General features: G+C 41.7%; 1 protein-coding gene across 11 annotated transcripts in view; it reads left to right on the top strand.

The window, feature by feature from the left end:
• BLTP1 (bridge-like lipid transfer protein family member 1) overlaps positions 1 to 26,557 on the top strand; it is a 478,785-nt gene that overhangs the window by 228,563 nt on the left and 223,665 nt on the right. For all 11 annotated transcript variants that reach the window (XM_089672161.1, XM_089672163.1, XM_089672166.1 and 8 more), the window contains exons 22-24: positions 14,406 to 14,582; positions 19,967 to 20,095; positions 24,008 to 24,127. In XM_089672161.1, coding sequence (XP_089528287.1) covers positions 14,406 to 14,582; positions 19,967 to 20,095; positions 24,008 to 24,127 — 426 coding nt within the window. The remainder of the gene's footprint in view (positions 1 to 14,405; positions 14,583 to 19,966; positions 20,096 to 24,007; positions 24,128 to 26,557) is intronic.

Here is a 26,557-nt window from a genome sequence, read left to right on the forward strand (position 1 = left end):
GAAAAGAGGCAATTAATAAAACTTGTATGATTTTCTGTTTTGGGCATGCAGAAGATTGTGCTCTGAGTTTATTAAGAGGAGAAATGATATTCTTACAAACCAAGGCAATTAGTGCCTTTTCTAGTGCTTTGTGGCATGGAGATAAAAGTAGAGTAACATCAAGGGATATGCAGGAAGTAATTATTAGCAGTGAGAGTGGTGTCCTTATTGGGCAGTTACCTAAATAGGGCAGTGGAACAACTTAGTAAACCTGTTGTTTTCATTTACAACCCTTAATCAGTTATCTGTTTGCTGCAATTAGTGTGGCTGGGATTCAACAGATATTATGGATTGGTGTCCAAAAGGTTTCTTTTGGGCAAAGGTTCTTAAAATGGAACTAAGACCTACTATTATAAAATATGTGCTGTAGCAGCTAATTATAAGTGTATCTGTACCTTTCTGCAGTTTTCGCTTAGTCCCCCAGCAAAATAATTGTTGATCCTGCTGGTAAAGTACCCTTTAATGCAGTTTCCTGTGGTAGAATGGCAACCACAGAGTTCTCCCAGCAGAGAACAGAGTTGCTATTTTCTTGTAGGCAATGTCTGTTTTCACTACAGTGGAATGAGAATAGTGTTATAGGTGGCAAGGCTGTCAGCATTGTCATTGTTGACTCACAAGGCTGTAGTGTCAGTCAGCACTTGGCCACACATAGCTCTGCCCACTGCTTTTAGATTAACAGCACTGCTTCTGTTGCTGAAACCATCTCACTGTGAGCTGCAGTGTCTAGGAGAAGGAGTTTGCGAGAAGGAGGATTGAAGGAGAAAGTTGGCTGAGGCAGGGAAAGTAAAGAATTTTTGTTTTACTTTATGAAGCTTGTGCATCACATAGTAATTGGATTTAGGACTTGTTTAGATAGTCATACAGGAACCTTCAGCTGTACTTTAAGCAAGAACTCCCATCTTCAAGAAAAGCAGAGCATTGCTTTAAAGCAGAACTTTACCCATAGAAACTTGATAAAAAATAATGTTCTTTAGCAAGGAACATACATTCCACATTAATAATTGTGCTGGCAAAATTAGTATGCGCTGTAAATTGCCTCCAGCATTGTTCCTGTTTCTTTTTGCTGGAGCCTGCCATTTTGCTGAAGCCCAGAGCCCCTGAGCAACAGTTATTCTTTAGGCTGTCAGCAGATCGGGCTCTACATTTTCAGCACAGTGCTGAAAAATAGAGAGCAACTGCATATGTGCAGAGCTGTAATTGACATTGTATTACTGGGTTTTTCACAGTATAGGCACTTTAATGTGTTACATAGCTATATCTGCAAAAGGAGCCAGCCTGAAGTGACCTAGCAAGACTTCATTTTCTGACTCAGATTCCACTTTTAAAGAAGAAATCTCACTTCTATTTTTGTTAATGTGTAGTTCAGACAGGACGCCCCCCGTTCCTCCACGGGTGTCTGACAATGTAGCTAGCAATGAGAACATTGCTTTGACAGACAGCATTTTTCTCCATTTCCAAGCTACCCTTAAACAGCACCCAGGAAGATGGGACAGAGTTTTTCATGTACTTTGTCTCTTGGGGAACAGAACACATTAATAAAAATCGAAGTGAGCCGCCTTCTTTAACAGTAGACTGTAAAATATATAAAAATGTTTGGCTTTAAGACTTAATATTCAGATTTTTTTTTTTTTTTTTAAGCTCAATTGGGGTTAGTACTCTTTTATGTGTAAAACTCAATAAACACTTGATAGATTGTTACTACAGAATAGTTGTGGTTTTATTTATTTATTTAGGTAATTGTTTGAAGCCTTCTCTAGCAAAAAAAAAAATGTAATAAATACCATTCATGAAGAGAAGTACAACCACTGTTTGTAACTGTGGCAATGAGAAGTAAAAAGGCAAAATACATTTTACTGAAATCATTATTTCCTCTTGCAGTATTTCCCATATATACTGGAATATGTCCTAATCTGTTTATTTGCCTTACCATTTTAAAAAAAGAATACTATTTGCAAAAGAGTACTATTAATCATTGTGTCAATATACTTTGGCTCAATGCATAGTGACTTAAATCATTTTGTACTTTACATCAGTGACAGTGAACAGTTTATCAAAGTAGTACTGTACACGTTTATCAGCAATCAAGATTTTAAGTTCTACACTCATTTGAATAACTCCTGTTTACATTCAATACATCAGGGTTGGTTTACTAAAGGCATTTTGACTGTTCACTTTGCAAGAGAATTTTCACTCTGCAAGGACATTTTTCCTTAGCTTAGTAAATGAGGTGAAACTAACTTGACCAATAATATTGTACAATAATATGGAAGCAAAAATACAGAGGGTTTTTTTTTTTTGCATGCCTTTAGTAAATCAACCCCACTGAATCAAGAGAGATACATGTTGGTATTAATTTGTTTATGATTTTAAAATTGTATTTATTTATGTATTTATTTTTGTGGGTATCCATTTTCCTTGTATTGAAGACCATATTTATCCTAGTGATCTCATTGCACTGTAACAACAATTAGGAAAGGATGTGTACGGTAATAGCATAATGATGATAAATTATAACATCATAGGCTCTGGAAGCCATGTGCCCACATTCTATATACATTGTTTGAGCCTGGTCACTCATTAAAATTACTATAATGTTGATCGTTTCATAACTGATTGTCAGTGGGGAAGGTCTGTGGTTGTCTTAGAACTGCAGTCTCTTGCTGTTGCCCAGGTTACCTAAAGCTGAACGTAGATGGATTGTGAATTTCTTTTTTTCGTTCAGCCATTGGGCTCAACAAAAAACAAACAAAACAGCAACAGCAAAACATGTGAGGTATATGGAGGACTTCCCCCCCCCGCCCATTTTCTGCCTTTGAAAAAAAATATTACTTATATTGGCCGGAGATTACATTTACATGCATACCAGCGAATTTTTGTGAGCAATGACAAATTCCCCTCACTAATGTTAGCAGTGCTCCACTTTTGCTCAATAGTGGAGTAAACCGTTAAGCTCCAATTCCAGGCCCTAAACAAACCTTCACCTCCAGCTTTAGACAGTTCTAGAGACTTCAACTTTTGGGCACCAGATTGTATTACATTATTCTATTTATCTGTATACAGGATATACCTTATTTCTGTGACAGTAGTTTGTACAAAGAGAAGGAAAAAGGAGAAGTATGTTTGATATATTCAGTTCCTTTTATTAGTCACATATCCAGAACATGTATGAAGCAAGCGAAGGCAGGGTAAAGGCAGAACACACGATTTGCATAACTGTTCTGAACAATGGCTCAGAAGGTATTAAAGATATTGGGTGTACCATTTTCACAAGTGTGTGAGCTGTGGTACTCTTGGCAATTGTTTTGTGACAAATTTCTTTTTAATGCGAACAATAAAATCTGAACTGGGGTTACCTGACATTCAAGGAAACAGTTAACATATACACTATATTCACAAAAGTATTGGTACACCCCTTCAAATCATTGAATTCAGGTGTTCTAATCACCTCCATGGCCACAGGTGTATAAAATCAAGCACCTAGGCATGCAGACTGCTTCTCCAAACATTTGTGAAATAATGGGTCGCTCTCAGGAGCTCAGTGAATTCAAATGTAGTACCATGATAGGTTGCCAAGTGTGCAATAAGTTCATCCGTGAAATTTCCTTGCTACTAAATATTCCACAGTCAACTGTTAGTGGTATTTTAACAGAGTGGAAGCAACTGGGAACAACAGCAAGTGGTAGACCACATAAAATGACAGAGAGGGGTCAGCGCATGCTGACGTGCACAGAAGTCGCCAACTGTCTGCAGAGTCAATTGTTAAAGACCTTCAAACTTTGTGTGGCCTTCAGATTAGCACAACAGTGCGTAGAGAGCTTCATGGAATGGGTTTCCATGGCTGAGCAGCTGCATCCAAGGCTTACATCACCAAGTGCAATGCAAAGTGTCAGATGCAGTGATGTAAAGCACACTGCCACTGGACTTTAGAGCAGTGGAGACGTGTTCTCTGGAGTGACGAATCTTGCTTCTGTATCTGGCAATCCGATGGATGTGTATGGGTTTGACAGTTGCCAGGAGAATGGTACTTCCCTGACTGCATTGTGCCAAGTGTAAAGTTTGGTGGATAGTCGAATATGGTGTGGGGTTGTTTCTCAGGGGTTGGGCTTGGCCCCTTAGTTCCATTGAAGGGAACTCTTAAGATGTCAGAATAACAAGACATTTTGGACAATTTCATGCTCCCAACTTTGTGGGAACAGTTTGGGGATGGACCCTTCCTGTTCCAACATGACTGCACACCAATGCACAAAGCAAGGTCCATAAAGACATGGATGAGCGAGTTTAGGGTGGAAGAACTTGACTGGGCTACAGAGAGCCCTGATATCAACCCAATAGAACACCTTTGGGATGAATTAGAGCGCAGACTGTAAGCCGGGCCTTCTCATCCGACATCAGTGTCTGACCTCACAATTGCGTTTTAGGAAGAATGGTCAAACATTCCTATAGACACACTCTTAAACCTTGTGGACAGCCTTTCCAGAAGAGTTGAAACTGTTATAGCTGCAAAGGGTGGGCCAGCTCAATATTGAACCCTACGGACTAAGACTGGGATGCCATTAACGTTCATGTGCATGTAAAGGCAGGCGTCCCAATATTTTTGGCAATATAGTGCACATAGTTCTCTCTGTGACCCAGATTCAGCCAACAGCAGACTAAAGCTTACTGTCGGCTGATGTCACAAAGCCGGTCCAGACTCTGCAGGGATCCTGAAAAAAATGTTGTGATTCATCCAAATGCCTGACTGGTAGCTGGTTCAACCTCTTAGCGGTGTGCTGAGATCCTGAGCCAGCCGGTTCCGCCCCATCCACAGCGCGGCACTCCAGTGAGTGCTGGAGGGGCAACGATGACACAGAGTCACCACTCTCTGCTTACTGAAGACCAAGAACCGAGCAATCAGTGGTTGTGTGGTTGCTCAGTTCTCGGTCTTAGAGTCAGTGGGAGACAGCTACAGCATTAGATTGATGCTGCAGCTAACTAGAGGAGTATGATTTTTTTTTTCATATTTCACACTTCTCTTTTAATCACAGGAAACAGAGGACTTCATTTTCATGGCTACTTGAGTTATGCTTCCACCTTCAGGTGAATGTATACTGCCCAAAAAAGGCAGGAATACCTGCCCAGGCATAACCCCTCACAGCTTAGCTGTGCCTCTGTTTTTAATTAGTGTCCTTAGGTGATGCGTCTAAAAATGTCTCTGTTAACCTCCGTAGCGGTCTGATTATGTCCATATTTCTGTGCTCAAAGCGGTACATTTTTTTGCATAGAAATATGTATTTTTTTTATTGTAGGCCTGTAATTTTTAGGAATAACTCACTGAAATCTGTCCGAACAAGAGTCTAGTAAACATCCCGGGAATGATAAAATTTGAAACACAAAATCATAAATTATAATTTAATAAATAATCATAAAAAATAATATAATAATAAATTTAATTCAATAACATAATCAAACCAAAAACACTGAAATTTGAAATATAGCTCCAAGTTTGCACATCACTGAGCAAAGTCGCAAAATCGTTTTCAGTGTTTGATGGCGAATTTCCCCACGAATCATCACTCAATTCTGCAAGTAGTTCTAATTTACTATCACTGTTCTCTAGCTGGTCTAAAACCACTTTTGACATAAAGGGACGTTTTTTGGATGCCATGGACGTTTCTCAGTTTCCAGGCAGAAAGAACAGTAAAAATGCAGGCAGGGCACAGGACAAAGCACTAGGGACAAAATGTATGTGAAATGGTTTGATACTGTAATGTTTTATTATGTGATATTAGTGAATGTCACTTTCAAATTTCCCGCCGTTCCGTCCCCCGTACGTCCCGACGCTCGCAGGGGACGGAACCCAGATGACAGATGCTGGCATCCGCCAGATTACATTGCCGGGGACACTGCAGGAGGGACATCACGGGAGCGAAGGACAAAGTAAGTGATCGAGGGATCGCGGAGCAGCGCCGCATGGTAAGCCCGAGTGTAGCTCGGGGTTACCGCTTGTGGTACTGAAACTTTACCCCAAGCTACACTTGGGAATACCGCCAGGAAGGTTAAGCTTAATCTCTCTCAGAATAGTTTACAAGTCCAGGACAGTGATCCCCCAGATGGGAGTAAAGTCACTGAAGGCCCTGTGGGTTGTGTCCTCCATGATGGGTGAAGATTGGAGCTTCTGGGGGTGGGCACCAAAATCTCTCTATCAGGTAGGGAGGACCCCTCACACAGTTTGCCATGCAATGGCTCCCTGAAGAGTAGGAGTGACTCTGAATCCCTGGTTTTATCTGGTATTTCCACTATTTCAGAGGCACAATTCTCCACTTCCTTTATATCAAGGGAGGCATTTTCTGCAGCTATTTCTTTTGCAGGATCAGCTCCCGGGGTTCTCACTGCTTTGGATTTCCTGGGAGGCAAACATGAGTACCCCTATTCTTGATAGCTTCCTCCTCTCCCTCCTCCCCTTTTGTGGGAGAAGGAGGTGTTAGAGGAAGAGGAGGAAGCTATCAGGAATCCTCTGTAGTTTTTACCTCACAAATGGATTTGCTCAGCAGTACCCTACAGGAGGAATTCTATAAGAAATTATAACCTGCCCACCTATTTTATACATAAACAAGATACAATGGTCATGGTGAATAAGATCTCATGGATAGAGGCCCTCTTTGAGCAGTTCTTCTCCCTGGAAGGAGCAGCGCTGCAGCCAGAAGCTGCTGTGGTAGGGTTCTTCCATGGTCTTTGAGTTGGGCGAAGTGTATACTCTGTTTTAGAGAATTGTATCCAGTTGTTCCTGCAGTCTGGAAGTTTTCAAAAGATTTTCATGGTTGGGCACCATGTCTGTCCACATGAGTAAGATCCTATGGCTGAAGTGTTGGTCAGCAGAACTTCTTTGCAAATCAAGTGGCTACCTTTTGAGATTGAATGCTTGTTTGGGTTATCCTTGGATGCTTTCATCCAGAAGGTGACAGTGGGAAAAAGCATGCTTTTACCTCTAAATAAGAAGGAAAGGTTACAAATCATAAACTGGGGATGTTTTTGGAATTCAAGAAATGTTTCTTTCATAAGCACGGATCCTCAGGCTCTAAGCAAAAGCCTGTATTCCAGTTTCAAAAGAAGAACTGGACCCCCAAGTCTAAGACCCTCCTCTTAACAGTAAGGTGGTGACATCAAATGTCCAGAGGACAGTACAAATCCTGGAAAAGTTTGGGTGGATGCTGAACCTTCAGATGTTGGATCCCAGGTGGAATCCTTGAGGTTTTTGGAAAAATAATGTATTTGGGCCAGTTGCTGGGGAAGATGGTAGCCACCTTCAATGCTGTCCCATATGCCCAGTTGTACTCCTGAGCCATTCTGGGCAAAAGGAAGTGGTTCTGGGGTATGTCAATATATCTGACACTCAAAAGGAGGTCAGCTCTCGAATGGTGGATGCCCACACACATTATGGATACCAGGATATCTTCCCTGCATATGAATTGGAAGGTCTTGATGACGAATGCCAGCTTGTCAGGCAGGGGAGGTGTTTTGGAGAACTACTTAGTTCAGGGAGTGTGATAATCAGAGGAGCAGAAATTGCTGATCAGCATCCCATCTCTTGAGGTGATTTGGCTAGCTCTGGTATGTCTGCCTGCAGGGTCTCCCCATCAGGATGCAGTTGGACAATTTCAGAAAGCAAAGTGAATAAATACACAGTCTCCTGCGCTTAGAAGCAGGTCCCAGAAGTAGTCCTTGGCTATAGTTCACTCCTGGCTTTACTGGATGTTCCTTGCCTTGCTGCCCTCTCAAGACTGGGGATGTCTAACAACACTGAAATCATAAAGAGAAACAGAGGGGACACCAGCCTAGTGCATTATCCTCAAAACTTGACTTTATTTATTAAACTGTGGTAAGTATTATACTCGCAAAACAGCAGGTGAATGTAGGCTTGTCATAATAAAACAGCAAATTCCAGTCAACGATCACACGAGGGGCTCTGAGGAAGAGGCAAGGCCTCAAAACACGTTAGCCTGTTGGATTTCATATGTTCTATAATGTGATGTGATGCATTGTTGACTGGAATTTGTTGTGCTATTATGGCAAGCCTATATCCGCCTATTGGTTTGTGAGCATAATACTTACCACAGTTTTATTAAAAAAAAAGTCAAGTTGTGAGGATAATGCACTAGGCTGGTGCGCCCTCTGTTTTTCTTTGATTGCAGTCGGACGATGCTATAGTTGTGGCATACAGTACATCAAACCCCAAGGGGTGACCAGAATTTACACTGTTTAGGAAGAAGTGGACTTGATCTTGTCTTGGTCAGAACTTCACATTCCAGCCTTTCCAACATGCACATTTGTGGCATGGAAAATTGTCAGATTAACGTTTTCATCTGTTAGCAGCTGAATCCGCTAGAATGGGTCTTTCAGCTGCAGGTGTGTGCAGAGATTTGTTTGCTCTTGTGTGTTCCTGATGTGGATCTTTGGCATTCAGATTCAGCAACAAACGTTAGATCGGTTTGTGTCCCAGGGACCCTCTGAGGATTTTGCGGTTGAATCCCTAGTGACCCCTTAGTATATGTCTTTCCCAGTATATGCTGTCTCTCCACTGCAGCTTCTCCCTTGCCTGTTGTGCAGTCATAAAGCTCTTGGCAGAAGAGCTGTGGACTCTTTCAGGTTGGCCACATTTGCTGTTGCAGGGTCTGAACTGCCACCCTGCTTTATAGTCACTGACTTTGATGGCATTGCTGTTGAAGCCCAATTTCTGAGGGATAGGGCTGTTCCTAAATTTGTCATCTTTACCTTCCTCAAGGCAAGAAAATCTTCCTCCAAGAAGGTGTATCACTACACGTACGTGAAAAGTCCTTTTTGGCTGGTGAGAAGCTAAAGAGTGTCATCAACAATATGTTGTGGGGCTCATTTTGGCTTTCAATTATTCTAGTTTTGGAGATATCTATCTATCTAAGTGCCAAAAAGGGACAGATATTGGCCTATCACATCTCATCCGTTGATAAAACCCTTTGTGCAGGGTGTCACACAGATTGTTCTGTGTGTGTTTCCCCCCTTGTCTCTGTGTGACCTTAAAGGATAAGTTTACCTTTCGTAACTTGTTACATGTTACACCCATATTCAGGGTGTAACATGTAACGTGTTATGAAAGCAGAGGCCCCTGCTGTCCACCGATCCCCCGTAAGAGCTAGCAGGGGATCTTCTCCCCCCTTGCTAGTTGTCAAATTAAAAACAAAAGTGCTCCTGCGGGGCTCCACCCGCCGGCTGTGCTACTGCTCTGTAAATAAGAAACTACAAGTCCCGACAGGTTTAGAGTTTTTCGGTTTGTAGTTCTCGTGGTAGTTCATTGAATCTACCTGTCTGTATATCTGCTTGCTCGTACATCCCATGCGAGCAAGTAGATACACTGACAGATCTGCAGGAGACCTGTGCTTTACAGGCTCCTGCAGCAAAATAATAAATAAATGCAGTTTTTTACCTGCAAAAAAAGTGCGTTTTTTTTTTTTTATCAAAAAGTGAACTTATCCTTTAACTTGGTGTTTGTTTTACATAATTCTCCTTTTGAACTTCTAGAGAATATCTTGTCACTCCTTACATGTAAGGTTGTCTTTTCTTTTTTTTAACAGTTGCATTCAAATTTTACAGTGGATCAGACATTAAAGTTACATGAAACTTGATCAAGCGTGTATTATACAGTAAAGTAACCGTATACACTAGTATTCCAATACAGAAGAATCTTACAATAGTGTCCTGACAGCCCGAGCAAGCTTGATAAGCAAGCACTTAGTGTGGTCTAAATCACAATGTTCGGCTAGGGAAGGGGAGTAAGATAGGAATCAGGAAGAGTGAGGAAAATAAGATGGGGAGAGGGGTGGGAAGGGAAAGGGGGGGGGGTGGAGAGGTGGAGGAAGGGAAAAGAGAAAGGGCAAGAGAGGAGAGTAAGCAGTACAAGTAGCAGCATATTGTTCGGGTATTGCAAGCATTTGATAATGACTAACTGAAGACATCACAACCTATAGTGTGAGTCTCTGTGTCTCCGCCCACCCAGCCCAGATTTTATCAAATTTTGCTGGACAATTGCGGCTTAAATATGTAAGTTTAAATAGAAGAAGCGCACCATTAATTGCTGCCTTCCAACCAGAGACCGTGGGCGGGGTTGACAGCTTCCATCTTAACAACATTTATCGTCTAGCTTAATAAGAGAAGACAGTTTACTATGCTCGGGTGCTTCTACAAGATCGGTAAGTCCCAACAGCATTATCAGTGGGGAACAGACAGGTTGCCAACTGCACTGATAGTGTCTAATACCCTGGTCCAGAAAGGACACAGTTTCGCACATTTCCAAAACATATGGTTAAATGTTCCCTCAGCCATGTCATAGTGAGGACATGTCGCTGATCTCTCAGGATATATCACAGCCAGTCGTTGAGGGGTATAATATACTCTATGGATAAACTTCAGTTATATAAAATGATCCCTGGCAGAAATCATAGTAGGGAGACATTGCAAAAGGCCATCATCCCAGTCATCCTCTGTCATGGACGGATGGTCTGCATGCCATTTACCATAAAGTAACTGCATTCTAAGGGTAGTCAGAGGAGATAGCAGGGAGTCGATAGAGGACAGGGGTTTAGGCAAGTCTTCCTTTATCAACAAACTTTCCAGAGGGTCAGTATGTATAGCAGGGGAAGATGGAAATTGAGTGGCAATTGCATGGCGCAATTGTAGAGACAAGAAAAACATCCTGTTAGGCAAACCATAAGTGTGTTTGAGTTCGTCGAAAGAGAGAAAGACACCTCAAGGCAAGATGTGTCATAATTAATGCCATATTGAGCCCTCACATCAGGATCTGGTACTGTGTGCAGGTGGGGAAGTGTAGGGTTGTCCCAGAGTGGCATGTAAGAGGAGTAGATGGTATTTATGCCATATTGAACTCTAGCCTGCCTCCATACCGTCAGGGACATCTGCATAGGAGTGGTGATGGCCAAGTTGGACTTCGGGCCCCTATAAACAAGGTTGCTGAGTTCTGCATAAGAGCCCAGTATAGCCACTTCCAGGATCACTGCTGCATCACTAGGCTGCGAGAAACTCCAGCGCACCATAACCAAGGCAGCCGCCTGGTAGTACAGTAGGAGCCTAGGCAGTGCCAGGCCGCCACGATTAATTGGTAAATATAAGTTAGATTGGGAAAGTCTAGGAGCTCTCCCAGCCCAGAGAAACACAGAGACAACACCATCCACATGACTGAAAAAGGATAATGGAATCTTTATATGCATTTGGTGAAAGAAGTTGAGAAATTTAGGTAAAAAAATAATTTTAAAGAAGTTTACTCGGCCAATGGTACTAATAGGAAGGGAAGACCAGGCACTACATTTAGTCTGTAGCTGTTGCAAAAGAGGAAGAAGATTGTCCGAAACATATTTATTTAGGTCGTGCTGAACTACCACACCCAAGTATTTAAATTTGGAGACTGATTTAATAGGAGAAAATGGAAATAGTATTGATTTTTTTCCCAATTTTTGCATACTCCAGAACAATGACCAACGTGATCGACAATGTCAAGCACCGTTTTAAGAGACAGATCGCAGTCCTTCATGTATAAAAGAGTGACGTCAGTGTTCAAGGAAACCCGATCCTCCCAGTCACCTACAGGAAGCCCTCACAAGGTCTTAGAGGAGTGGATCAGGCAAGCCAAGGGCTCGATCGCCAGGGCAAACAGACCCGGCGAAAGTGGGCAACCCTGTCTAGTGCCTCTGTGGAGAGCAAAAAGGGGAGAGAGAGCATTGTTAGTATGGACTCTCGCATACGGTGCACTGTAGAGGCATTTGACCCAAGAGATGAAATTGGGGCCAAATCCGAAACGCCCAAGAGCCTCCCACAGGTATTCCCATTCGACTGAGTTAATGGCCTTTTCAGCATCAAGGGGCAGCACGGTGCCTGGGCTGTCTCTGGCACTAGCAATGGAAATGTGAGTGTATAACCTAGGTATGTTATTGTCAGTGCCCTTACCTGGCATGAAGCCTGTCTGACCATTGTGTACTAACATATAAATAACCGAGCACATCCTCCCAGCAAGCACTTTAACAAGGATTTTCACGTCAGTATTCAACAGGGAAATTGGACGATAAGAGGAGCATTGTGACGGATCCTTTCCAGACTTTAAAATCACCACTATCACTGCTTGCATAGAGGGGGGCAAGGTTTTTGTCTCATGTAGGGTATTAAAAAGGTGATGCGGGGAGCCAGTTGATCAATGTAAGTTTTATAAAACTCCGCTGGTAAATCATCGGGGCCCGGCATTTTACCAGACTGGAGAGCACCGACTGCCTGCTGGATTTCTTCCAAGGAAATTGGAGCCTTCAATTTTTCCCTCTGGGCCATTGAAAGAGACGGTAGACCTGCAAGATCCAGATACTGGGACAACTCCTGTGAGGTATAGGTAACTTTGGAAGAATATAAGGTTGCATAATATTCAGCAAAATGGTGGTTGAGACTGGGTCAAGGATCATAGAGCCATCTTCAGCTTGAATAAAGGCAACGTTAGTCATAGGAGTTTGTTCCCTAGCCAACCAAGCCAATAGGCGTTCAGATTTGTCCCATTTTTAGAAAATGTGCTGCTTCTGATGGAGCAACCCCTTTCTGGTGGCCTCTGTGCGCAAAAGTAGGGCTTCTCTAACGGCCAGTTGCAAGTTATGAGTAATGGAGCAGGGTTAGACGCATACCTGGATTCAGATTCTTGCACCTGTCTGTCCACCATCTCCACCTGTGCCTTTTGCTTGGCCTGTAGTCCCCCAATCAGGGTACGATACTGGCCCCTAAGGGTAGCTTTGCAAGCCTCCCAAGTCACCGGAGGCGCAGCAGTACCAGCATTAGAGGCCCAAGGCCTCCCTTAATGGGTGATTCAACCTCCGGGTCAGTAATCCAATAGCAGGAGTGTCTGCAAATTTTTCCAGAATGGGGATCAGAAATGCACAATCGGAGGAGAAGGTGGAGCATGGTCTGATATTCCCTTATGTAGGATTGTAATCTCCGGGACCCTCACTAAAAGTCAAGGTGTAGTATAGCAAAGGTCTATTCTAGACATTGTTCTATGTGAGACTGAGTGGCAGGTATAGGCCCTGGTCCCAGGATTCTTCCACCACCACATGTCCGTGAACTGGTAAAGCCCCACCCATTTGGCCAAGTTGATTCTTTGTGGCTTCAGGATTTAGTCTGTCGACACTAGGATCGGGGGTAAGATTGAAATCACCAGCAAGGAGAATTTGGGATGTGCAGTATGAAGCCAAGAGCGGGGCCAGAGCAGCCAACAAGCGCGCGGAGGCAGGAGGAAGAAGATAAAAACCAACTATTACCAGTTCAAAACAATTAATCATTGCATATTTGCCTTTGGGATCCAGCCTGAGATGGTGGAGAGTAAATGGGAGTGAATTATGAATAAGGACACTAACCCCTCAGGTGTATGAAGAATAGGTAGCATTGCAGTAGTTTCCAACCCAAGCTCTCTTTAAGCTAAGTACTCTACGGTCCATCAAATGGGTTTCCTGTAAGATTCATATGTGGGGACTATATGATTTGAGAAATTGGAAGACCAAGGAACACTTCACAGGGGATTTGAGACCCCGTACATTCCATGAAATACATTTTAGATCAGAGGACGCCATTATATGAGTGTTCTAAAATAAATATGCGGTCTGTCAGTCGGGTATCAGAAAAACAGTATAGTAGCTTGATACATTACAAAAAACAGACCACTTGAGATAGTAAATGTACTTTCAGTTTACGAAAAAAAACTACAAACTCCCATAAAATATAACCAACCACCCCCAAAACTGAAAGAATCACATTTCTCTCAACAAAACTAGACAACAAGCCATAGGGAGGTCCATAGAGCGAGTACATAGGGCAAGTCTGTAGAGCTCACATACTATACACTTACAGAGAGATGCCGCCTCATATCTTTTGCGACAGGTCACTCGGCAGCTGCCGAAGGTGCTAGCTTGAATTACAAATGGATAATTGTAGAAACAGAACCGCAACCCAGAGGCGGGGCAGGTTGCTTATCTCTATTCAAGAATTCTGGGTCCAGTCTCCGAAGCTTACCTCCTTTCTGATTTCAGCTTTTTTAGCTTCTAGCAATTTATTTCCAGCTCTTTCCAAAAGCTTCAATCCAAAATCATATTAAATGAAATACATTTGATCCTAAAATAGTGTAGCTCACCATTCTTACATAGATATCCATGGCAAAACATAACACTGTGGTTAATCGGGACCTGATGTAATACCATCTTTTAAGCACACTGGTTTTTGTACATGTTCTTGTAGGCCAAAGACAGAACATTGCATATGTGTGTTCAGTTTGTGCATGCTTTTATGATGTGTTGCTCATGTCATGTGTATCATAATTTATGCAGAGGCCCTCAGTGGATGGGATGCTTCGAGAAGGGCACATTAGCCTGTCTGGATTACAGCTACGTGCACATGCAATGTTTTCTGCAGAAGGATTACCTCTAGGCACAGATACACTGGAGTATGCATGGCTAATAGATGTGCAGGCCGGTTCTCTTACTGCCATGGTCACAGCACCACAGGTAAGAATATAGTATATCTCTTTTTTCATCAAAACATTGAAAACATTTTTTTTTCTTCTATCAAGATGCTTTAGTTGCTGCAGAGCCACTGGGGTTCCTGTTTGCAGCTTCTGGATCTGTTAAGTCACAGCTTTAACCTGGGGGACTATACTCTGACCCTACCAGGAAGAAGATGCAGAGCAGGTCTGGCCCCTGATGTCAGGCACTGGATCCTGCCTTTGGTGCTCACCTAGGCATGTGGAGCAATGCCCCATTAGCTGAAGGGTGACCTGCAGGTCCAGGGCTGAGGTCTGCTTGTCTGGTGGAACCCCAGTCTTTGAATATCCCTTAGATGGTATTCCTGCCATATTGACGAAGATTGGTGCATAGGGCTTTTCCCTAACGTCCTACTTATCTGGCTGGGGGAACCGCAGGACTGGAAATGGCTGAGGTGAGTACAGGGCTATTGCCCTTTAAATGGGAAGTCAGTTGCACTAGGGACTTTTTCATGGAGTGCTGGCTATAGCATTTTCACTCACAGGCAGGGTGTCAGGAGAGGATTACTGTATCTTTTAGTTTGGCACCATTTTATGATTCATGGACTTTGGCCTAGGTGGTCTCAGTGAGCCTGCACAGCTGCCTTTCTAAGTCAGGCTCACTGAACATATGCATGTCGTTTAGGACAGAATGTCAAAAACTGTGTGTCAGCTTTCAACCTGCAGGGTCCAAAGTGGTTCCTCTCTACCTCTCCCCAGATTTGTTTGCTCTTTCAGGGCCTACCTGGTAACCTACTGTTGTTGTAATCATGCCCAAACTCTGGCTTTCTGGTCCAAGGCCATGTACTGGTATCATGGTTTTATACTTACAGATCCTTTTGTCCTCCAACATATGGAGTGCCTACCTGTGGGCCTGTGCTGTTGTATCCAGGGGCTAGTGGATATGATTTGCCAAATATCCAGAATGGGCCTTATTTCAGTAGTTATGTGGAGGGCCCTTTGCTTAATTGTTGGTCTGGAGAGCTTTAGTTCAAAATATCCTCTTGAGGATGCTTTTAGTGGGGAATGCCTTTTCGCCAAATCTGTAGCAATCTTTATGCAGAAACACTTTGGTGGTGGGGAGGGATGAGGGTATGGCAGAGTACCTCTTTGCATCAGAAAAAAAAAGACAAAAGGTGAAAACTCTGGTGACAAAAGCTCTTTAAGCTACAAAACATTTACTTTTCAGGTTTCCAGGACTAACCCTGGAACCCATTTCCATCATAAGCCCTCTATCCACAATGAGGAGGCGGGGGCATCTTTTGGCATGCACAGCCATCTGGTTCCCAGACAATCAAACACTTGGGTACGGAACGTTGTCTGTGGGGATACAAGCTAGAATTTGCTTCCTTGCCTCCACCATGCTTCATGCTGTCAAACTTGCCAATGTCCCTTCTAAGATTGGATGACCTCTATGCTGCTCTAGAGCAGCTCCTATTCCATGCAGTCATAATAATGGTGCTGGAAGGAGAGGTTTCAGGGTTTATGTTTCAACCTGTTCACTGTCCCCAGTGGGGAAGTAGACATCTCTCCTGTACTGAATCTAAAGATTCTCAACAATTTCTTTGGGTTAAAGAAATTATGTATGAAATCTGCCTGGTCCCTTCACCTGTGAGATTTTTTTTTTTTACCTTTGTGGACATAAAGGATGTATAGTTATATGTTCCAATTGTGCCAGCACATCAACGCTACTTGTATTTTGCTGTGGACACACATTACAGTCACTGCATCTTGTGTGTTCACCAAGATGCTAGCCCCTGTGCTTGCTGTGTTTCACTCTCCCCTTCCCCTTAATGAAATATCTAAATTACCTTATTCTCCCAGAAGAATCAGCACAGGCTCTATCAGCCAGCATTCTTCGAACTATTTAGATCCCCATAGAGGATCGGGTGGATCTTAAATATGCAGAATTCAGTGCTGGAATCAACTAATTGCTTGGTGTACCTAGGCTTGGTCCTGGATACAGCCCTGTCCAAAGTTTTTTGTTTTTTTTTTTTTCTCCACAGGACAAACTCCAGACATGTTGCTCCCATGCTTGGGCTCTACAGTCCAAGGGCCAGTCAACCCTCCTTTTATGCATGAGGATTATAGTCCCATATGCTCAATATCATTGCAGACCATTGAAACTGAACATTTTAGCAACAGGGGACAGACAGGTTAAATTTCTGGACCATCACATCCTCCTTACCCCAAAACGAGGCACTCCTTGGTCTGGGGGAAAATAGTTCCGACTATTGAAATGAGAAAATCCTTCCTCCTGATGGTCTGGATGGTTTTCACAACAGAGAAGTGTCTCTGGAGAAAGCTCATCTTTTGATTAATGTTCTGGAGCTTACAGTGATTTGGTTATCTCTTCAACGCTGGAACTCTCGTCTCTAAACATATGACAAAAATTCAGTCACATGATGCCACAGCAATGGCTTACATCAACCATCAGGGCAAAAAGTCATTTTGCAGCAATATCCGCTGTACATATGCCTGACATGAAATATCAGCAGGTGGCTTCCTCAGTCTGGATTTCGGAAAGTGGTTTCTTCATCCCGAGGTTGTTTCTAATCCTCTGTTGAAGGTGGGTATGCTAGACATGGACCTTCTGGGTTCCAGGTTCAACAACAAACTGGGCAGTTTTGTCTCCAGAAATATGGATCCTCTGGTCTTTGTAGTTGATTTCCTGGTGACTGAGTTGGATAAATTCAACCTGATATTTTCCCTTCCTCTTGCTTCACAGGATTAAGATGAAAAGCATTCCAGTGATTCCCATCAGGATGGCCCGGGTGGCTGTGGTATTCAGGCCTGATCAACCTACCAATGGGCTCTGTGGGACCTTCCAGATTGGCCAGATCTTCTATTCCAATGACCAACCTTCTTCTTGGTCGCTGGCTTTAACAGCTTGTTTATTGAAACCCAGGCCCTGAGGGATAAGTGTGCCTGATTTAGTTTTCTTTCCCCTCCTGAACTTCATAAAGCGTTTTCTTTCCATTGTCTAGATATGTCCATGCTGTTTATATCACAGCTACAGCTCCCTTTCATCAGCCAAACTCTATGCCAATCCTGAAGGCTGCTTCTCCTTCCACCACTGCTAGGATTTGTCAGCTCAGTAGTCAAGCTTATGACCTTAGGGTTAAGGTTTCACCTTTTTGGGTCAAAGCGTTTGCTAGATCAGTTAGTGCTTCATGGGCTTTTATCATCGTCCCTCTTTTGCTCAGATATGCAAGGCTTCCACCTGGTTGTCTTCTATTCATGTTTAAATTTTGTTAGGCTTGTGCCAGCTTCGGTTGTAAGATTCCTCAAACAGAGCTGTTGGCTCCCTTGAGCTGCCCTTGTTAACCTTGTGAGTTTGTTCCCTGTGGGCCTGTCAACCTTCTGTTTGCTGTTGCTCACCCCTTATTTGGGCTGCTTTTGCATGTCCTAGTGCTTCAGATTACTATTCTGTGCCCCTTAATGTACAATTAAGAAAATAAGAATATATACCTGTAAAATCCTTTCCTTGGAATACATTTTGGGACACAGCCACCCCCACCCCCCTAATTTAAATCACGTTACACTGGAAGGGGTCATACTACTGTCCTTACAACTTTGCCAGTGTCCAATTCCGCAGGTGGCAGCATAATCCAGTGTTTCAGAATACTATCCTGTGTCCTTCAAGAAAAGGAATTTACAGGTGTGATGATGTGGGTTTTTTTTTCTCTCAGTGTTGATGCTTCCCAGTGAGTTCAGTCCACTCCAGAAATGCTGTTTAAGGCGTTGATGGCCCACTTTTATTATTAAAATGGAAAAAATTCACACTGAAAATCCGTTTCCCACGCAGGGGTTTTCACCATCAAAACGTTCATAAATGACAATCAGTCTCCTGGCTCTCTCTAGCAATGCTACTGGTCAGGCCTTTTGGCTTGGTCCTGCAGAACATCTAATTTAGCACCTCATTGCTCTTGTAGAAGCTTTGTAGCTCTGCTCTTTTCCAGATTCTTGCTGTCACTAACTGCACCTGCACTGTGCAGACGTACACACTCTGGTTGCCCCATGCTGTCTCTGTGACTCCTGGGTAGGGATTGAAGTCCTCCTGACCCCTTTGCAGAGACCTGTCTCTCTGAGCACCAATCTATTGTCAGTTCCTAGATTTCAAGAGTTGTGAACACCTGCCCACTCAGCCTGCTGATTTCTGGCAAAAGCCAGACACTGGATTGCAGAATCCTTTACTTCCACAGCACTTCACTGTCTCTAAGCTCTAAACCCTGATGCAAAAATTACAGAAACAGTAGAAAGATGAAAAACCACCCTCTTCCAATCAGAACTGACATTCTGGAGCCCCCCGCACTCCCTGTGGCAGTTTCTCCTAATTTGTCCCAATGGCAGGGCCTCACACTGCCACACAGGTAAGACATTTTAGCAGACTGTAGTATTCATATCTAAGGACACTGCATTGAACTCTTTCGGGACATTTGACTCAATATGCCTTTTTTGATGTGTATGGATCCTAAATATCAAAAACTGTTAGTGTTTTTTCCCATCATTCCTTAATGACCAAACTATCCCCTACGAATCAAATGCCATCACTCTGCTGTCTTGTAGAACTCCTCAGGCTGTCATGGGCAATTAGATTGGCAGTCTTGCAGTAAAACCTTTATGTCTATAGAGCAATACATAATTTTAAAGATGAAATTGATCCGAAACTTATTTGAAAATGGTAATTATCTTTTTATTCACACAAAGTAAAACTTTTAACTTTGCATTAAAAATGCTATTGGTTTTTAGGCTGGACTTTCCTCAGGTATTCCACTATTAATGTGTTTTTAATGGATAATGTGCCCTACCTGGTGGAAACTATATGCCTTGAGTCCACTAAGTAATTACTTTCCAGTTCCTGTCTGGGGTTATAATGGTCCGCGCCTTGCAGATAGAATATTGAATATTTTGTGAGCAGACAGAAGCAGCTTTTGAACTGTGCTGGCAAACATATCACAGCTGTGCACTTTCTCAGTATATAGGCCAAAGATTATAATTGATTGGATCAGTATGAAGGAGGGAGAAAAGTAGCCACTTTTCCTATTTATTGCATAAAGCTATGCAGCAGTTTACTGCTGAGCAAAAAAAAACAAAAACAAATTAAGGTAAATCAGCTGTTATTTGGAATTGATAAATATGTAACTTCTATTTTCAGAGAACTCAATCTTGAATGACACATTGTATAAGCTGGCACTAAGTACCCAATTCTAAAAAATAATGTGTCTGAACAGGGGGTTAGATTATGTGGCAGCAAGGTTAAATTCTTCTTTTAATTATCAAGCTGCGCCCGTATGTTAGTTTTTATTATTGCCTTTGCTGATTACATTGTCTTAGCCTTTACCATATGAGTAACCTGCTGTCTTGCAGTTGGCGTGTCTGCTGGATTGGGGGCAGACTTTTGTGTTCCATGTCGTGTGTAATGAGTTCCAGATGGAGAGGCCGAAGTCTGTGGTGATTTGCCAGCATGGCATCGATCAGAGGTTTTGTGACGCTAAGGTTGGTATTGCAATGTTCAGCTTTAATTAGGGATATAAGGGTCTGAATAAAATTCCAGAATGTTTAACACCCCAAAAGATTTACTTTGTTTAAAACTTTGTTAACAAAGAATGTTTTATTATTGTATATTCTTTGCTTTTTATTCACAAGTGTCAGTGGAGCCCTGAGCAAAATATTCACTTAAAGTATAACTAATGGTCATTTTTTTTTTTTTAGTTTAAGACAGAGTAGAGATACATTTATTGCTATCTCTGCCCTTGTTGGGAAGATTCACCCTCTCGGTTTGTCCTGTTTATCATTATCAATGAAAATGAAAGTAAAGGAAAATCCCAAATTTCGGGTTGTCCCTAGAAATGTAATAGAGGGGAAATCTTCCAATGGGGGCAATAGTTTGTGACTTGGGGGGCCCCACGTGATTCCCTTAATTTGAAGGGATTTCCTTTTACTTCCTGTTTTGAAAATTAAGGGAAATCTCATTGGGACACAGGTGGCAAAAAAATTGGCAGGAGTTATAACCCTCCTTTACTTTATCCAAAATAAAAAAAAAATTGATATAGTTCTACTTTAAGCACTGAAATATAAAAGAAAAACCATTTAATTTTTCATATGTCTGTCATTTCTTTCTAAAAACTAACTTGATAAATTTATCCTGCTCTCGCTTTCATTCTTCTCTCATTTCTCATGCTTTCTTAAGACTAGTTTCTTTGTTTTATTCTCCCCTCATTCATCTATGTGTTCTTCTTACTTTCATCTCAGAATGCATGTATGATTAGCTAATCCAGTGCTTCTCAAACTTTCTTCAGTCAAGGCACCCTGTAAAATGATGCATAATCGTAAAGCACCCCATTTTGAAATGTACAAAAAAAATATTATATAATGCAGCAACATCCACACACATGGGCCTCCCAACATTAGAGGCAATCTATTCCTTCACCTTTGCAAACTGGTACTGACTAGTATTGCAGTGTTTCTTTTGTCCCTCAGTTTTTCTCCCTCTCTCTGCTAACATGGCTCCAGTGCTGACAGAGAAGGATAATGGAGGGTAAACAAGGATGCCATGCAGGTGCCTGATGTTCTCTTTATCACCTGATGATGTCATTGGTTGTTAAGATGCCATTGACTGGCCGGCATGGTGCCCAAGGTTGTCATGTTGCACAACAAAACCTGTGGTTTTATGTAACAAAAAGGCAGGCTTAATCCACTCGCTGAATTGTTAACATTTTTTGGGTAATTCTTGGAAATTTTCAGGCATTTTGCCAAGGTATCCCTAAATAACCCAGAAGGCACGCTGATTGATAAAGGATGAGCTATTCTATTCCCTAGTTTATATGAAGAATATGAAAGATTCTCAAAGCTATTGCTGTCTTTCTTACTTTACAAAAGCTGAGTGACACTTGGTCCCTAAAATTAAAATGATGAAATCAGAATTGTGTCACTTTTTCAATGCCTTTTTATGTTTTGCTCCACTCGCCTGTAAATAAGAGGGTAAAGCCATTTGTTTCCTACTTCTAAACAGGACCTTTGCATTTTGGCCTCCCCCTTGTCCAGGTAAAATCGATTTAATTTTAACAGAGAAAATCTGGAGAAGTAACTTATCGGTAGCACCACTATTTTCCTTTCACTTTCTTTTCCATCGCTACTTCTACTCTGCTTTTTCACATCATTTCCTTTTCACAGATTGTTTTTTTCCCCACGTATATGAAAAATTACAAACTTGACCCACAAAATCAGTCAAAATTACAGCCAGTGACTTTCTTTCTGCTGTATTTACTTTTTTTAAGGCCTAATCTTTTAGAAATTGTTGTAATATATTTGCATACCACAAGTAGCACTATTTTATTACTGTTTGTCCACTGAAATTATAAACTTTAACTGACATTTAGTAATAAATAAAATGGAGCATGTTGGGATTAGTAGTCTATTTTGCCTGCTCTAATCCACTGTGTCTACCTATTGTTTTAACGCAGCTATAGCAACACTTAGAGGTTAGGTCATGACACTGATCATGCAAGGATGAACAGTAAAATTAGGCCTGTTTCCCATGGATATCAGCTTCTATAAGAGCAGTGTGAACAGCAAGCTTTTATGAAATTTTTAGCCAGCTTTTGCAAAGGTTTCGGGATAACGTCAAGCAGCTTTCTCTAAGCCTTTAAAGTGCCCTGCATCTTCTGAATGGAAACATTATACTTAGATATTAATGGGAGTGCTGACTGTCAATTTAAACGCTAACAAGCTTCAAGTAGTGCTGAAGCTTGCTAGGAGCTTATTTAATGTGGTAATCCGCATCCCAGTTAGGATCTGTGTTCTGCATTTATAAACTGGAGCTGAATGGTACTTTAAAAGCTTAAAAAAAAACTTGCTCAAAGCTCTGCAAATGCTTGTCATTCACACTACCTTTATATAAGCTGAAGCCCGTGTTAAACAAACCTTCTAGCGATGGAGACTTTTCCATGAAAATAAACGGTAATTCTACTATGCATGCATGGTCTAGATGGGACCATGCATTGATGCTTTGCAGTGCACTAACACTTCTTCTTTTTAAATAAATTGTTTATTTTATCTCAAAAGCAGGGTTACAAAAACAGTGTACAACCTTACACATATTAATTTGATGTGTACAAAATAACATATACGCAATTATATATAGTGCAGATAATAAAGCAATAACAATTATTGTAAAAGTGGGTAATAGTACCAGTAAAGGTAAGGCAGATTTTATATTATAAACAGGAAGAGAAGGGTGAGAATAGGTAGCAGAGCACACTCTGAAATCAGTTTTCTGAGCTTAAATGGCAGGTAATATTGAAGTATAATGAAACATAAACCGTGAAGGGCAGGGATTGGTGAAGATCACAGGTGCCCTTCCCAGCAAATCAGTCCAGAGATAGGAAGAAGGATAAAAACAGAAACTGAGAAGTAAATGATGAGGCTGATGGGAGGCGAAGATAGGAAAACGGTAAAGAGACTAAAGCCAGCCATACATGGATTGAATCTCAGCTGGTTCAGTGGGGACCAGCCAAAATTCGATCCATGTAAGGGCAGGCTGATTGTATCCAATTCGATCCATTGATCAACTTAGGTACAACCAGCCTATCTGATTTTTCTACATGCTATTACTGCCAGTGGCTATAGTCGCTAAGAGTAATCATTGTGTTCTGGTGGAAGGGAAGGCTCCCTGTGCCCCCCACCAGCAGAACACAATAGCGCTGAGGGAGGCATTCCAACATCAACACTGACTGTGTAGAAGGGGGAGTGATTGAGTGATGAAAGAAAATCGAATAATCTATGGAATGCTTAACACTTCCTTTAAATCTTTGCAGAATAGCATGTTGTAACCTGTTTTTGTTTATTGCCCTGCATAAAATGTAGCATGCCTACATTTTTCTTCAATACGTTAGTTTGGTGAAAGGGAAGCATGTAACCAGCAACTGGTTTTGTTGTTCCCTTGCATTAAGCCTGTGTTGATCAACTCTGATCAATGCAGCTCAAAGCAGCCAGACTGAACGAGCCCAAAAGGAAATCTATACCAAGAAAGTATGAAGACTTTTGTTGCTCACCTTCCTTTTGAAAAGTATTATAATTGTAAAGATATTATCTAATCAGATTATGTCAGATACAGTGTAAACTTCTTAGGAAATTCAAATGATTTTGTAAAAATTTTTTGAAAAGAGCATAAAAGCTGACTTCACTATAGAAACTCCATTTTCATAGCTATTATGCTGATCCCCAGCTAAGTCTGACAGTCAGTCTTGAAGTCATAGGATCAAGATAAGAGCCTAGCAACTAGTATTTTCAGAATGAGAAGGTAGCAATCATGTTTTTCTTAAGAACGGTTACCAGTATTGTATTTTCGGGGGCATTCTCTTAGGAAGCTAAATTCCCTTTATCTAACTTGTTTGTTGCTTTTTGCAGTTAAGCTGCTATCCAGGACCATGTCTGCCAGCAGATGATGTGAAATACCGAATGACGCGACTTTCAGCTGATGGAGTGGATCTCTACATTGTGGAACATGGCTGCGCCACAAACCTGAGAGTGAGTTATTAGGAGTAAAAGTACTTTAATTTAATTTTTGTTCGGTTTGATAATGTAATTTCTCCTGAATTGTTTTCTTATTTCACATAATTAAAATAACGTACAATTTAGGAAGGCAGTTTTGTTTTCATTTTTGTAGCAAATGTTTTTTTAAAATGGTGCATTAAATATGCACATCCTAATGGCAAAAAAGACCAGTAAGGCATTGATAAAAAAAAAAAAATGTTTAAGGAAACATGTTAGTGTTTTTTGTGCCATACAGTCATTCTCATTGGAGTAACCCCTTTCCTTTATATAATGTTTCATGAATTACCCTCACTATCGTACTGCAGACCTAAAGGCAGACAGCTAAACATAGGCTAATGTGAGCTATATATCTGAATACTACAGTCAGGTCCATAAACATTGGGACATCGACACAATTCTAACATTTTTGGCTCTATACACCACCACAATGGATTTGAAATGAAATGAATAAGATATGCTTTAACTGCAGACTGTCAGCTTTAATTTGAGGGTATTTACATCCAAATCAGGTGAACAGTGTAGGAATTACAACAGTTTGCATATGTGCCTCCCACTTGTTAAGGGAGCAAAAGTAATGGGAAAGAATAATAATCATAAATTAAACTTTCACTTTTTAATACTTTGTTGCAAATCCTTTGCAGTCAATGACAGCCTGAAGGCTGGAACGCATAGACATCACCAGACGCTGGGTTTCATGCTCTGCCAGGCCTCTACTGCAACTGTCTTCAGTTCCTGCTTGTTCTTGGGGCATTTTCCCTTCAGTTTTGTCTTCAGCAAGGGAAATGCATGCTCAATCGGATTCAGGTCAGGTGATTGACTTGGCCATTGCATAACATTCCACTTCTTTCCCTTAAAAAACTCTTTGGTTGCTTTTGCAGTCTGCTTTGGGTCATTGTCCATCTGCACTGTGAAGCGGCGTCCAATGAGTTGCGAAGCATTTGGCTGAATATGAGCAGATAATATTCCCGAAACACTTCAGAATTCATCCTGCTGTTTTTGTCAGCAGTCACATCATCAATAAATACAAGAGAAGCAGTTCCATTGGCGGCCATACATGCCCACGCCATGACACTACCACCACCATGCTTCACTGATGAGGTGGTATGCTTAGGATCATGAGCAGTTCCTTTCCTTCTCCATACTCTTCTCTTCCTATCACTCTGGTACAAGTTGATCTTGGTCTCATCTGTCCATAGGATGTTGTTCCAGAACTGTGAAGGCTTTCTTAGATGTCGTTTGGCAAACTCTAATCTGGCCTTCCTGTTTTTGAGGCTCACCAATGGTTTCCATCTTGTGGTGAACCCTCTGTATTCACTCTGGTGAAGTCTTCTCTTGATTGTTGACTTTGACACACATACACCTACCTCCTGGAGAGTGTTCTTGATCTGGCCAACTGTTGTGAAGGGTGTTTTCTTCACCAGGGAAAGAATTCTTCGGTCATCCACCACACTTGTTTTCTGTGGTCTTCCGGGTCTTTTGGTGTTGCTGAGCTCACCGGTGCGTTCCTTCTTTTTAAGAATCTTCCAAACAGTTGTTTTGACCATGCCTAATGTTTTTGCTATCTCTCTGATGGGTTTGTTTTGTTTTTTCAGCCTAATGATGGCTTGCTTCACTGATAGTGACAGCTCTTTGGATCTCATCTTGAGAGTTGACAGCAACAGATTCCAAATGCAAATAGCACACTTGAAATGAACTCTGGACCTTTTATCTGCTCATTGTAATTGGGATAATGAGGGAATAACACACACCTGGCCATGGAACAGCTGAGAAGCCAATTGTCCCATTACTTTTGGTCCCTTAACAAGTGGGAGGCACATATGCAAACTGTTGTAATTCCTACACCGTTCACCTGATTTGGATGTAAATACCCTCAAATTAAAGCTGACAGTCTGCAGTTAAAGCACATCTTGTTCATTTCATTTCAAATCCATTGTGGTGGTGTATAGAGCCAAAAATGTTAGAATTGTGTCCATGTCCCAATATTTATGGACCTGACTGTATATGTTTACTAATATATCCTTATACTATTACCATGCCAGTGAGGTGATGCCCGTCCTCTTCTCATCTTGCATACTACCTTAACACCAGTTCCTTCAGGCCTTAATACCTAAAACATATTATAAAGGCAGCACTATGCGGTACAATAGAGTTGTTTTGGCTCACAGTAAAGACACTTCTCCTCTCAGCTTGATGTTCTGTGTGCAGTGGTATGTAGTTATTTGTATAATTTAATGTATTGTTCAATAATTATTGCATCAAAGCAAATCTGTACTGAGCTAGTATGGCAACTGCCATTATTAAGCTCTCCTTCTAAAAGTTGCCTCTAGAGCTCTGAAATTAGCAAAGTTTATGCTCTCTGCTGATTGCAAGCTCTAGCTCTGACTAAGTAGGGGAAAGGGCGAA

This window comes from Staurois parvus, unplaced genomic scaffold (genome assembly GCF_062004578.1).
Source record: "Staurois parvus isolate SC_StPar_1 unplaced genomic scaffold, SC_StPar_1.0 ptg000122l, whole genome shotgun sequence".
Classification (NCBI taxonomy): domain Eukaryota; kingdom Metazoa; phylum Chordata; class Amphibia; order Anura; family Ranidae; genus Staurois; species Staurois parvus.